Here is a 14,964-nt window from a genome sequence, read left to right as displayed (position 1 = left end):
GGACTAAATTACAGACAGTCAGAGGGAGGTCAGCGAGACAACCATCCCTCGGCACTCAGCTGCCACTGTTAGACAACACCTCTGCCCCGCTCACCTCTGCTGCTCCATAAACTCTGCCCTTACATCAAGCGTGCCTCCCTCCCGCTGAGCTAGATTGTGCCTCGATTAAGATTACCCTTCCTCTCCTCCAAGGGCTTCCTCTGTATTTTTCTGCTGAAAATCAAAGGAAATAACAAAGCCAGGGCTATTCTCTAGCCTCCCCCAGATTTCAGTGCCCCCTCCACAACAGCTCAGTCCCCAGCCTCTGCTCTTCCCAGCAAAGCCATGTTCCCAGGGATCTTCCCAGTTGACTTCTCCTCCCATCTTGAAGGATTTCCCCTGAGCAGAGGCAGCTGCAGACAGGAACATACATTTGGGTCTTCATTGCTTTCCTCTGAAGTCCTCCTAGGGATTTTCGGGTTTAAAGAATAGCCACAACCAGGACCAGCATAAAAATCTTTAAACAAACTCAAAGAAATCATAAGAAAAAGTTAATTCTGTCATTTCCAGTCCTGAGGTGCAATTCTCTCTCTCACGTTCTACCCATCCTTTTATGCTTGGTGAGTTCCAGGGAAATGGGTGGAAGATGTGGAAATCCTATTGCAAAAGCACCTGCCCGCTCCTTTCCTTTCCCCAGAGAGCAACACACAGAACATTCTATTATTTAGTTAATTGCAAAGAAACAATTACAAAGGAACTTGGCAAATTCTCTCTAATCACAGCAAGACCCATTGCAGTTCAGTAAGTTCAGCAAATTAGCAAATAAATGAATATAAAAAGGAAAGAATAACACAGCTCAAATTGCACTTTGTTCGTTTGTTTTGTCACTCCGTTTCTGTTTAATTATTTAAGATATTTCTTCATAACATTCTAGTACATTTTGTGTAACAATGAAGGTTTACTAGCACAGAAATGCAATACGTGGCTATTAAATACCTGCCAAGAGGAGGAAGAAAACTGCCAATTCTGTGTGTAAATTATAGAGAGCCTGTTCAGGAAAAATTTCCAGGTTAGATAAATAGAAGGTTCTGCCACAATTTGTGTAAAATACAAATAAGGATTATTGCTAGATAATGACAACGCTAAGTAATGTTTGTGCAGAACATTATAACTTGTACTACAGGCATTAATGGTCAATCCCCTGTTTATTAAAAGCTATTCTAATTTTCACATGTATAAGTAGAGGCCATTCAAACATAGCCCTTTTTTACAGCAGCGCTGTAATCAAATGACAAGTTTTACAGTATTTCATTTCTAAATTCATATTACAGGGAAGACTTTCAAGCTTTGTTACATTACTGAAGCAGAGCCTCATCTCTGCAGAGCTGACAGACTGAGGAGGGGCAGAGGAGCAAGATCTGGGTGCGGAATTATCTGGTTGATAGTGAGGGAGGTAAGACGGCCCTTTACAACGGGCACGATGTCCCTCCTGGTTCTTCCCAGACCGTTTTGAGCATCAAGATTTTATGACACATCTGTTTGCACTACCCAGAATAGAAGCTCTAAAGGGGCTTATGTGGTACCCAGTGCAGTGTCTTTGCGGCATGCTGGCATAAACCCTGCCAAATAGAGGGGGAGCTACGACAGCCTGAGCAACATGTTGAGAGGGGAAGTTTTGTTTATATACAGCTCCGGTGAGGGCAACAGCACGAACGCTATCCTAGAGACCGGTACGAGCACAGACGCCCTCCGATTTGAAAAAGGCAATTAGGACAGCCAGCCCGTGGAAGGAGCAAGAGGAGCAGGGTACAACTTAATCAGCAGACTACAACAGAGTGTAGTTAATAAGAACACAGTAACACTCGCTGTTCAAGGCTGTTCCTCTGAGCACAGCGAGGACAGAATGAGCGCTAAAGGCCACATACAGAGCCAATGTGCCTTATACACGTCTGAAAATAGGGCAAACACTCAGAAATTGATGTCAGTGCTGTCTCTACCAGGCAAAGAACTACATCAATGTTAGAAGGAAACGTCAGAGGAACTGATGCAGCACCAGACCACCAACCACACCTGAAAATCCTCCCCTAATAAGCTAGTCTAACATGGATATTTTGCTCTTTGCAGGTGTTAATGATGCCCACCGAATGAATGAAACTTTTTTTTGGCCTTAGAAATTCATATGGAGAAAGAAATTACTTAGCTGACAAACCTACCATAAACAGATGCTGCAAAGCTTGCAAGAGTCAAGGGCATTCTGACTTCAGATGAAGCCAAAGTATGGTTTAATACAACTAGTGTGAACACTTAATTGCTTTCAACTGAATTCAAGATTAGTCTGCTCCAAGAAATCATATCAAAACTTTTCCATTCATGCCACATGGCTTACCTCCAGTGTTTAAGATTTAAAACTGAAGTTTCTGCTAAGAAATCCAGAACATATGTCAGTGGAGCAGAGAGGAAAGAACAAAAAAGTGCAATTTAGATAAAAATATATTAATTAAACACAGGTTGTTTGTTTCATCTTGTACTCTTGTAGCCATTTTAGTCCTACAACAGGACTCTGCTCGATAGGAAGATGACTACGGGATTCCCATGTCTTCACAGCAGTTAGCAGGGTCTTCTATCCCCATAAAGCAGCATAAGGCTTGTTTTTCCTGGGAGTCCCGAAAGGCTTTTGCAGTGGACCTGGAAAGGAATGCATACATCCTAGTTCCTTCTACCAGAGCTGCATAAACAGCAACGATAACCGAGGTGAGGGGATACACTAAGTAAGCAGGACAGTCTGCGGAACCCTGTAGACTCCTGTTCGCCCCACAGCTGAGAGCAGCCCGGTTCCAGCCGTCCCTCTGCACGCCCACAGCACTACTGAGCCCTTGCCCAGGGAGAGCTCTGCAGCCCGACTGAGTTATCCACTCTGCATCCCTCCTACAACAGGTTTCTGGGAGATATGCATCAATCATGTATTTAGGCATCTTTTTCTTCTCTGGTAGATTATTTTGAAGTCACCTCAAAGATTTCTTTTGAATCTTTTATCTGAATTTCACTGGTTTGGCAAGTGGTCAGCGTGACCGTTGCAGCCAGCAATCAAGCAGCACAACAATAGACGAAAAGGCATAAATGAAACTCGCTGTACTCCACACAAAACCAGGTATGTTTGAGGCAATGGCACGGGTTTTACTTCTAGAACTACCTGACAGGACTTCTTTTCTTAATAAAACACCAGAAGGCAAGACTGAAAGCAAAAGCCTCTTTCAGGCTCTTTCAATTCCACCCAGGCTTTGGTCAAGAACACTGTTCATTCCTGATGGGACAATCTGGAATGTGTACTAAAGAAGAAATGTCACACCCTACCTGTTTAAGGGTTATCTTGTTACTATCGACTCACGAAAACAGTCAGACCTAAAAGGTCAACCTAGGTGCAAAGTGAAAACAACAGGAGCATGCAGCAGGGGAGCAATGCAAATGCAGCAACTGCAGCAGAAATGCACGAACGATTATTTTATAAACTTCAATTTTATTTGAAAGTTCAACAATAGGAGAAAATACATTGCAATTTTTTTGGCTTTTGAAAGATCCCAAAATAAATTACATAAGAGACTTGCACAGTTCTAAATATTAAAAAGATCATAAAAATTGATGGCGCTCTCATATGCCAAGATTAATCCTTTTCCATTTCGACTCTATTAAAAGTTGCCTGTGCAGGGATTATTTTTATAGCTATGCAGACAACAATACAGTTTTCAGGTCTCGATGCCTCAAGTAAAGATTTACAGGCATAGGCACTTAAGGGCAAAACGAGATCAAGAGAGATAACAACCCATGAAAGTCAGATCTCTGTATTCACACACGATCTCTAACTAAACACTACTGTAAATTGCAAAAGGTTTTAAGTAGGCAACATTATCCCATATCAGTAGAACGGAAAGTGTGCTGTTAGATTACATAGGTTACAGTGGAGTTTAATTTTAATTTAAGACCTTGACGCCCCCACAAGGTTACCAGTGCTTTCTACAGAAGACATACTTTTCAGAAACTGAGTATGTTTGTATTGGGCCTATCTTGACAGGTTTGAAACACATCGATTTTTACTGCCCTCAGCTCCCTATTAAGGAGAAACATCGTTTATTCCAAAAATTAACTTTTTTTTCCTTCAGTGTCCCACACTTCTTCCCAGATTTACAGGTACTGCCATTCAGACAGATAACCACAGAATGAAACCTAGTGTCAATTACTACTCCTTTCAACACATTCCATTACAGTACATAACAAAACAACATTAAAGCCTGCTAATACTATGGAGGTTTCCCTTTCTACTGTACCACACCAAACTTTTGATGTGCAGTGAGCATATAGTTATCTTCCAAACTAAGATACAAGTTTGAAGCCCAGCTCAAGTTAAGTATCAGATTTCTGATAGCTAGGAGATAGTCGACTCAAATTTAGGAAGCTCTAGACACATTTTCATCCATCCCAGAAAACATTTGCTCCTTTTCACCCTGATTTCTGTCTCTGCTTCTGGGTCATACCAAGATACTATCTCTCCTTTTTCCCAGAACTTGCCTTTTGACAGCATTACTGCTAGTCATACACTCAGCTGAAATGCAGGTCTTCCTGCTCTGTACCTACTTCCTAATACTTTTATATTGGTGACTACAGCACAGTAAAAGAATGTCATCTTCATTATATTTGCTGTCCAAGTACTTCCCTATAGGGTAACAGCTAGGTAGGTATTTTATATCAGTCTTGGTCCTGACACACTACATACTCTCCCCTTAATGTGTCAGAGTCCTCAGCTCTGGTTACTCTCTCTAGAGGTATCCGTGACAGAGTCACAGTTACAGACTTGAAATATTATACATAAGCAACTCAGTATAGCTCTGCTTCTATTTAGCAAAATGACTTTTTCATAACATGACTTTCAGTAAAAGACGGAAACAGGTCTCAGCTTCTGCCAAAAGGATTCTATCCCTTCTATTCTTTCATTTTATATATTTTTTTTTATCCTTTCTGCAGATGACAGTCATGTGACCAAAGTACCAGAAGGAAAAATTTACCCAACGGGAGTGTAAATGACATTCTTCAGACTGCTTTGAGTATGGAGAGATCCCAAAACTGCCTTTGGAAATAGCACAGGCAGCATTTCCACTGATGGGATTAAATGAAATCAGCTGCACTGCACTGCAGCCATCCAGTTTCCTCTTTGGCTGCAAGTACTGCCATCAACTATGATAAGCCTCAGATAGTGCTTCATTGAAATCAAAGAACCGAGACAGCTCTGACTTATTAGTATTCTGTGAAACAGTGGCGACTGGTTTTTAATTTAAAAAAGAAGAGGGAAAAGATGATAAAAATCTTATATTTAAAAGTGTGCTTTCTGTTTACAGGAGTCTTTATTACTCCTTGATGACAAAGAAACCATCAGGGTCTTCACAAAAACTTCACTGTGTGTTTGTAAAATTAAATTCTCCTTCCAGTAAATATCATATAATTTATCTAGTTCACCTTAAAAACACCCACACGCATTGTAATGCCTGTGAAGGAAGTTGGCATGGTAGTAGGAACTATAAGGTCCTCCTTCCAGTCAAGAAGGGGTACAGCCTGCGTAAAAGATCTGGGAAGACGCCTCTGACCATATTCTCCACAGCCCATTATGCCAAACAGTGTTATTTCTGAATGTAGTCTTAATTTCTATTGTAATCTAACCTACTGCTTCTGTTCTTAAACTAAACTGCACGGGTTAGGTTCTGTATGTTATGCTCATCCCAATCCATATCCCTCAGAATAGAGCTGGGAGTGCCCGTGCTTTTCAGCAGCCAGGCTTGCAGCTTTACCTGGCGACAGGAGACAGGTGTATTGTGATCCCTCTCCCAGGCTGTGACCGGACCTACTGAGAAGAGAGGTCAACAAGAGCAAAGCAACATTATTAGACTTAAAGCCCCTTAGTGCTCGGTGGACGAGCAATCTACTTAGGTGAAAGTTTCAGACAGTCAAGTGACATAAGCTAAAACAGGACATAAAGCAACTTATTTCCTATGTCAAATGTTTTCACATGAACGATGACCCTACATAATCCACTCAGATTTGTGATACATAAGCAGGGAAAGCAGTCACAAGGGTATCCTCCACAGAACACTCCTGCTATTATGCACCTTCTCTGACAAATCTAAAAAATTGATTACGTGATCGGACATGTCAAATACAAAATAGTACTACACATAGCAAGCACACTTGGAAAAAGCAATAAATAAGAAAACCCTGCTGATACAGTAGGCCTAGAATAGCCCTATGACAAAGATATGGCTTCCTAAAAGCCTTTACAAGGTCTGCACAGACTGTAAATGTTCAGTATAAAAATAAACAAAAAAGATATTAAAATATGACACAGTAAAATTTTTAAATAGCGAGGACTTGGCAACAAATACAAGCTGTTCCCCTTCACGTACACAGGCTGAAAATTGCAGCCATGTCATTAACCACTTTCTGATTAAACAAATTATTTTAGTTGACCTGAAACAAAACTTTGTTTGACATGAAATAGCTTAAGGCTTTACTGCTTTCATTTAAATTTGGCAACTGAATTTATAATCCTCATTGTGAGATAAAATATTAGTGTTTCATTTTAGTTTTTAAATCCAAACTCTCTCTGTGTACCAGGCGGATAAGGTTAACAGTCAGTCAGTGGCTTTTAGCCATAAAGTCTGCAGATAACATACCAAACAATTACTCATCTATGGCTGAAACAGTGACAACTGTCATTAAAAAGGGGCTGATATCTCCCCTTTTTCATCTTTGATATGCTTTATCTTGGTAGAAATAGTTTTGTGAATGGAATAATTCAAGATCACCAGAGCCTATTACCAAAACTTAAAAGTGGGTGTAGTTTTTCTTCATCTGCAACAGCGGAGAGACAATGACAATATCATCTGAATCATCTGAGTGAGCTTCATCCACAGACAGAGGGAGAGCAGGCTGCGAATGCTTCTCAGAGGACCTGGCTGAAATAATTACAAAGGAAACAAGGTCATCAATAAACAACATTGACAAAAAAAAAGCCCCTGTGGGGAGTGTAATATTCTCTGAGCCATTAAGTTTCCAGAATTACCTACAGTTATAACTCTGATCTTTTTCTGCATATAACTATTCCCGTTGCTCTTTAATGAAAGAGCATGCACAGCAAGCGCTAAGTTGACATACTGACCACGCATGATTTGTCTGATTGTCTTTAAATCTTTGCAAGTGGTTACACACCACGAAGTAAAGTGATTCGATACTGAAGCCATCTTGGGTCATAAAAATAAATATTTATTAGATGGCCAGAAAAGGAAAAATTGACCCAAGCAAGCTTAAGCTAAGCAGAAAGGTCATAATGAGAACCTCAGTCAGATAGAGATAATGAAAATCAGTGAGGAAAAAAAGAATGATGGAAGCTCTCAGTGACTTTCAGTCTTTCACCCTTGCATCTATAAAATACAAAAAATATTATTCACATGCTGTACTACCTTACTTAATGACAATAAAAATGGTGACCACACCATGGCTTTTTGTTGGTTTGGGTTGTGTTGCGTGGCTGTTGGTTTTTTTTCTTTTTCTTCTTTGCTCTTTTTCTGGGTGTGTGGTTCTATGCATCTCATTGATTCCAACATTTGAAGAAGCGTTCAGGGCATGAACAGATAGAACCCTAATAATTCCAGTAAATACTGGAAAATCAGAGGAATGAAATGGATACATACAAGGCCCCTAACATCTGATGAGCAGAACTAGCAGGTTGCATCCCCTCTACAAGAGATCTGTGAACTAAATGACAGCTATTAATGCCTTCTAGCACAATAGCCTCCCCTCAGCTATTAACACCTCCTAGCTCAATATTCTCCCCTCAGCTCCACTTATTTTTCAGTTTAAAGTATCAATTCTTTGAAAATACTATCTCCAAGAGAAGAAAACAAATCAAGATGACCTGTGGTAGAAAGAGGAAACAGACAAGTAAGAAGGCATACGCTGAGCTTTTGACACTGAAATAGAAGGGAAAATGGAGGGCACACAGAGAATATTGCTTGGGGAGAAGAACAGACATGCCATGGGTCTCATTGTGAAATAAGAGGTTCCTGACACAGAAAAAAACCCCTCCTGGTATGGGAGAGGAGGCATACACAGCAACTGGAATGTGGAATAGAGAAAGGGGACCACAACCAGCCCAGAAATAGAAAAAGAGTGACAGACAGAGAGCCTGTGAATGGAAAGGAGGAATGCAGAGAGGCCATTACATTGACCTCAACCTACAGAGGCAAAGAAATGCATTGACTCTCTAGTTAAGTGAAATTCTTCTCTGCATCAGTCAACAAATAATGTAAAAGTTTTTCGGGAAGATTTATGAGCCAGTAGTACTCGTGACAAGGATGAGCAATGAGAACTTCCAAAAGCAGGCATAACTAGAAGATGCAACTCCAATAATAAACAGATATTGTATATGAAATAGCTTAATATTGTCCAAATCACTCTTAATTATATCCTGCTCTTGATGTCTGAGATTTTCTTGTCCTCATCTTCAGTTTAATATACTTCAGATTGACAACTTTATCTTTGTGCTTGTCAAGGGGTAAGCACTGATTAGACTTAAGGGTTGTATGCAAATTCATTATGATTTCAAAAAAGCCTCAAATTAACTCATATCCAGAGTGACTAGTGATACGCAGAGAGAAATGCTGCCCTTATTCAAAATTGCTGTGCATGTACAGAACATATTCTTCCTTCCTGCCACTCCCCTGACAGAAAGAAACAAAATGCTAAGTATCACAAACTGAATTGTTATTATCTGTTCGATTTCATGGGAAGCAGCAGAAATGGCTTTACAAATCTCCAATTGTTGTCCACATTATGAAGAGAAGCAAAGCAGTGTTGAAGGCTACACTACTTTTGCCTTTTTTTTTTTTTTTTTGAAGAAAACAAAGACATCTAACCTGATGTAAACAAGGAATTAGAAGTCTGCAATGCTAGACCAGGATTATATAAATTTATTCTACCAGATACGCAAGGTTTTTTAAAACACATTTTATTCTTTCTCATTCCTCTCAAAATAATGACAAAATGCTAATGAAATTAAATGACTTACTGCAATATATACTTTCACTGAAAGTTTAAGATCATTGCAAGATCTAGAGGTCACAAAATGCAAGTTTGGACTTGGGAAAAATGAAGCAAGAGCTTGTCCAACAACTGCATGATTTAAAGCTAAAGGAACCTGATTGCTTTAAATCACTCAGCTGTTAAAGAAGCTCCTTGTCTCATGTACTTTCCAAGCTGCAGGATGACCAGTGAAATACATTACATCAAAAACCAATTTTGGTAGTGGATTTTTATATCAGTCATGAGCTACGAATGACAGATGTTGGACTTTTAGTTAACTTTAACCTGTTTAAGCTACATGGATTCAAGTGGCAAAAAACATGCTATAACTGAATAGATTGCTGAGGGGTTGCATTTCTTCATAGAGGTGGCATTTACACCAGAATGCTCTCCTTTCTTTAGTAGGTTTTTCCCCCTATTTGCCTTTTGGGAGAGTTTGGTTAAACCCTCCAATGCACCAAGAACTAATACTTTGCAGAGTTTTCAGTGCAAGACAGTCTTTTGGGCAGCTGTGCAGTTACAGAAGCACGTATCCAGTATGCCTCTTCACAAGCTACCTAGGTACATTCTATCCTCATCCCAGATTTTGAAAACATCTCCCATATTCATAAGATCAGCAGCAAATATAACCTGCTTTGCTCCCAGTCTCTCCTTTTTAAACCAGAAAAGGACGGCAAGGAAGCAAGTTTGAATTCTTACGGTCTCCTCTCTATCCCTTCTGGTATAAAATCTTCCAGAACTTCAACTCACCACTCATCACTTTGTCATCATAATCTGCAATAAAAGTTAGCTTTGGAGACTTCATAGCTAAACAGTGACTGTGCTCTATGAGTATTTATACTATTGCATTTACCACAATAGCTTCATCTTACACCCTTCTTTGGGTCTTAGAAGCACTAAGCATTTTTTTTTTTTTTTAGTGATTCTTTCTATTTGGGTAGAATTTCACAACTGATTTACTCAGGGTTTAGACTGAGCATACCAATAACGACTACTGCAGTAGAGCCCAGGCAAAACAGGATTCTGCAGCATTTCTCTCCTGGATACTGTCACCAGACATAATGAAAATCACTCAAAACTCTAACATCTTCAGAAGCAAGTACTACCTACTCCTTCACAAAGTAGAATACATTCCTGAATACGAAATGCAGTAAAGCTTCTTAAACACTCCTTCACTGAAGGATAACCTCTGTATTCACAACCCCTGCAAGTCTGGCTTATTCCCCATCTCATATCTTCGAGAAAAAGCCTCAGCTGCTTACAGCTCTGTTTCTGAGCAAGTCTGCAGGGACTGTCAGCTGTTCACTGACAAAAAGCAAGTCAGTGTGTTTCTCAGGTCACCCTCAAAGTTGCTTTTTCCTCCAACTGGTCCATAAAAGCCTAAAATATCCCACTCTGGATAAAACCAACCTTTTTCAATTTGTTTTTAACTCCTTTGAAGCTGCACGTCTAAGGCTATCTTATCTGCATCATTGTTTTGCCTTTCTTACTCAGTACTTTTAACATCCTCTTAAAAGCCTCTTTGGCTTTAATTCCATCTTCTCACAAACAGCAATGAAGAAGGAAACCAAATGGCATAAGAGCCATAAAAAAGACATTCTCCCAGTTTGTATTATAGTAGTACTATAGTTGGCAAGGTTATCCAGGACTTCATTTTTCCACTTACTGCAGCAACTGAAGACTGCTGAAAAAAACATGACTAAATACACATGGCTGACTAGGACAGTTCTTTTTACCAGATGTCTGTCCCCTTCAAAAACTAAGTCAGGATGGTGAAAACATTCTCAGCTTGTCTATGGCTTTGGGCCCAAAACGTAGTGGAAAGTACCACGCTACAGCTACAGGGCTGGGGGGACTGAAAAGGAAGTAGAGAGGCAACACAGGGGAACACCATGTTCCTTGAATAATTACCACTCACATCAGAGAGAGACCTTCCAAACCACAGTTGTGACAAAAAGGCAAAGCACTGTGAGGAAGCTGGTACTGATACTGTCAAAGCTTTTATTTTTTATGTAAGGGACTGCACTTGCCAATATAAGCAACATGTCATCAAATTAAAAGAAGACACATACAGAGTACAAATATGCATTTGCATATGTGTGTGCATGTGCAGATGTTCTCTACAAAATTGTGTGTGCACCCACTCAAAACACACACACTTTTGAACACAGGGAGAAATGAAATTACCAGGAAGAGATGACTTGAAGATTGAAGGAGGTGTCTGGAGTGCTGCTGAGGCTGGTTTCTTCTCTGTAATGTAAACTGCAGAATCTGCTTTCTCACTTGGTGCCCTGGACACAGAGGGCCTGCAAAAAGACATACTGCATAGCACGAGGCACAGAACAGTAATTGCAGTCTGTCTTCAGGGGGTACGTGGAAAAGTTTGTGCTGCTAGCCTCCAAGAGACAAAAACTTATCACCTGCAGAACTGAACTTCGACACTAAAGTGAGGTGACAGCTACGTAACTCTCCTTGTAACCATGGCAGCCAATATTAAAAACTTTCAGAGCAGTAAGCCCCAGAGGGAAAGGAAGTATTTTTCAAGACAGAGTCACCATAAACCTAAGCAGTAAGCAAATCACTGCGTTCCTTCTGAGCTAAGTCACTAGACTGTATGCAAGGTGGTATTCTAGCTCTTCCCTGTTCTTCCTCCACAGAACTTTTAGGTTTCAAGGTTTCAGATTCACTTACATTAAACAAATGTACTAGGAATCAGTTTGATAGCAACTGTAATTTTAAAAATTTTTTTTGTTTTTTCCAAAGAGTAATTATTTTCCTTTACTTTTCCTCATTGCTATGGAAGAGAGCATGCGACAGGATATAGGAAGACTACCACTGCAATAAGAAACCCTTTTAGCTGCAAACCCTTTGAATTTTCTCATGAGCAACCTCTCCCTTGTCTTTGTTGGAACAATAGCCTTGTTCTTCTCTGCCAAGGAACCCACACTAAAACTCTATAACAAAAATGACCCCTCTCCTGTAATAAAAACAATTTTTGCTACTGCAAGTTGCAGAAACATCTATTCCTCACCTCTCCTCAAGCAGTACTGTACGTGCTAAGTGAGCCCTGAAGATGGACTGGATGAATGTCACAATCTCATCTTTCTCCTTGCAATCAGAAGACAAGCTCAAGGAGTTTGACATGGAAGGCACACAGGAGTTCTACAAAGCAATCAGATTAAAGAAAACTGACCTTTTATGGATTGCACAAAAGCTTGACAGAAGTTTTCAAAATCTTACTCCCGATTGTGAAAGTGGTAGTAGAGGTAATATTCTCATCTTTTGGTCTGCAGTCTTTAAGGTTCTATAAGACTAAGTCAGCAGGAAATGCAAACCTGATCATCACACAAGCTTTGAAGCATCTGTATTCAATTACTAAAAGAGCAGACACCTGCAAGGAAAGTTCATTTATTTTCCAGAAGGAAACCTTTTGAAGGAGGTAGGGCAACCTTCATGATGGATGTATCTTCTCCTTGTATCAAGCAAAATTATTCAGTTCTACTACATTGGGCCAGTGTACTGAAATAAAAGGGTATGTAAAATGCAACCAGATGGACAACCTGGATGGAGAATTACAAATTAACTTTAGCCTGCTGAAGATCCAGAGGATGTTCACATAAGTTGGCAAACTGTTTACAGAAACTGTTTAATAGGTAAGGAAATTTTTTCATATTCAGAACTGAGCAATCTGGAGTGAGTTTGACATCACAGAGGACACTACAAGTCCTTGGTTGAGCATGCTACAAGCAAGGCTACTTTACTTTTCAATCTAATCAAAGATGCTTTCCAAATTCTTATTTCTGAACTTTGGTGACAAAGGTTTGTCTATTACTACAATAACTGAGTACTGAACACTTGAGAGCAAGTACAGTTTGCAATAACACTCCACATTAAAGGCTTAAAGGGTACGTTATCAGCTGATGGGAGAAACAGAAAAAAAAGAGGAGACCTAGTTACAGTCCATAATGCAGAGAAGTTATAGCTTTACTTTAAGAAAAACTAGGAGCTAAAGAAGATGGAAAGGTAGGCTAGGGAATAAACTCGATATCTTTCTGGAAATAGTGATGCTGCCAACTAGTGCATTAAAACATCACCAGGTGATTAAGAGAATTAAATCTGGAAGTACAGTACTTTAAACTGTAAACTAAACATAATGGGATGCCTGGATACCCATTTGCCCCAACAATTACCTTGTGGTGAGATTTTGCATCATGCATCCTGTTATTCAGTAACAGTTTCTGTCGAGCTAAATGTCCTCTGAAAGCTGCCTGAAGCATAACAACTGCCTAGCATGGAAAGAAATAAGTAGATGTTAGTTAGCTCCTTTGAAAGCTGACAGCTATAAATTAAAACAAGAGGCACATGGGGAAAAAAAAAAACTTTTCCCTGTGCAATGGAAACTCTTTGATGTCTTGGCATTTTCTTACATTTAAGGGATACACGCACGTCCCTCTTACTTCACAGGTACTCAGCTGCAATCCAGAGAATCCCCAGCCTGTAACAACCCATAGACATACACCTCCATGGCTTAAATTCAATCTGGGAGGTGTTCATGATTGAGCTTATCAAACGCAGTTCAGTTCTAGCAGCCAACACTAGCCTGTATTTCACAAATAGAGCAACGTGCTCCCATTCCCATATTAGACTCTGGCTACCCAGCAGGTTCTGTGATGCTCTGGTACAATCAGAAATCAAGCCAAGTCTGGCAGACCACTGTGGCAATTACACTGAACATAAGTCTTTCCTCTCCACTCAGAGATTTTCCTGGATTCTAATCAACAAAAAGCATCTAAATGTAAAACAGGACGTTTGCATCACATGGTTAGAATTTGTTCTAATTTCTGAAAGTAGGATTTTTAATGTTCTGGAAGAAACACACGTAAGATGCTCTGTTGTGCTATTTGAAAAAAACCAGTTTAATCAAAACCTTTGTGCAAAACATTTATCAAAAAGTGACAAGTTTGTCAAACACAGCAAATTCCTTCATAATACTCAGTGACATTTCTTAGCAAAGGCTTCAAATTCCTACCTCAAATCTTTCTGAAGACTCACAGTAAAAATAAAAGCATTATTAGAATTACCTAATATAGAAAAACTTTCCTGTTTGTATCAAATTTTGTTCAAAATTTTCAGAAGTGTTCACCTTGCAGAAGGTACCAAGTACAGAAAATTTGAGACCAAAAAGGGACACTTTGACAAGATATATCAAACAAAACCAGGATGTCAGAAGGTAGATCATGAGCCAGCCTGAAGAATAAATATGATCTTGGTACAACAGTTCACATTATAATAAAACCTCTTAAAGTTATTTGTTTGTGCTTTGATACAAATTAAATGTTTTACTGTTTTGTTGGATGTCAAACACACTCACCTCATCCAAAGCAATTTCTTCTTTCTGAAATTAAAGACACCTAAGTTACTGACACAAATATATACAAGTTTTATCTAATAAAAATTTTCCAAATTTTCCTCATCACTTAAAACACACAGAAATACCTGCCCCACCTCCCTCTAAAAACTCACAACAACAAACTTAAGGAAAAAAAAAAGCTTTTAATCTTTGCAAGACGTGTGGAGAGTTCTTTTGTCTTTAGTTTCCTAAGAAGCATTTACAAGACCCACCTCACACCATATGTCCTATATGTGGAAAAAGCAGCATTATGTTGTTGCCCATAGAACAAAATTTAAGGTTAACACTTTTTTCCTAGATCATTTTGTCCTAGTTGAGTGTGACTCAATATAGGAAGCTTCCTGTATTGTTTGGAGGATTTCTGCAAAGGGAATTTAACTTCAGTCATACTCCAAGGAAGCAACAGCAGCAGCGCTGATTCAAATGCTGCTACACTTCCTTAGTTCTCTGCTGAC

General features: G+C 39.5%; 1 protein-coding gene across 6 annotated transcripts in view; it reads right to left on the bottom strand.

The window, feature by feature from the left end:
- Nucleotides 1–2,452: 2,452 nt before the first annotated feature.
- The window catches only part of IQCE (IQ motif containing E), a 28,842-nt gene continuing 16,330 nt past the window's right edge, over nucleotides 2,453–14,964 (bottom strand). For 2 of the 6 annotated variants that reach the window (XM_074885871.1, XM_074885875.1), the window contains exons 18-22: nucleotides 14,471–14,494; nucleotides 13,290–13,385; nucleotides 12,131–12,261; nucleotides 11,287–11,405; nucleotides 3,474–6,974 (exon numbers count right to left, since the gene is read on the bottom strand). In XM_074885871.1, coding sequence (XP_074741972.1) covers nucleotides 6,844–6,974; nucleotides 11,287–11,405; nucleotides 12,131–12,261; nucleotides 13,290–13,385; nucleotides 14,471–14,494 — 501 coding nt within the window. In that variant the 3' untranslated portion in view covers nucleotides 3,474–6,843. Of the gene's footprint in view, nucleotides 2,665–3,473; nucleotides 6,975–11,286; nucleotides 11,406–12,130; nucleotides 12,262–13,289; nucleotides 13,386–14,470; nucleotides 14,495–14,964 lie in introns of those variants that run through there. The other 4 variants (XR_012631129.1, XR_012631128.1, XM_074885872.1 and 1 more) reach the window with 4 other exon arrangements.

Source organism: Strix uralensis, chromosome 16, assembly GCF_047716275.1.
Source record: "Strix uralensis isolate ZFMK-TIS-50842 chromosome 16, bStrUra1, whole genome shotgun sequence".
In the NCBI taxonomy this organism is placed as follows: Eukaryota; Metazoa; Chordata; class Aves; order Strigiformes; family Strigidae; genus Strix; species Strix uralensis.
Note: the sequence above shows the minus strand (reverse complement) of the source record. Positions and strands in the feature narration are given on the sequence as shown.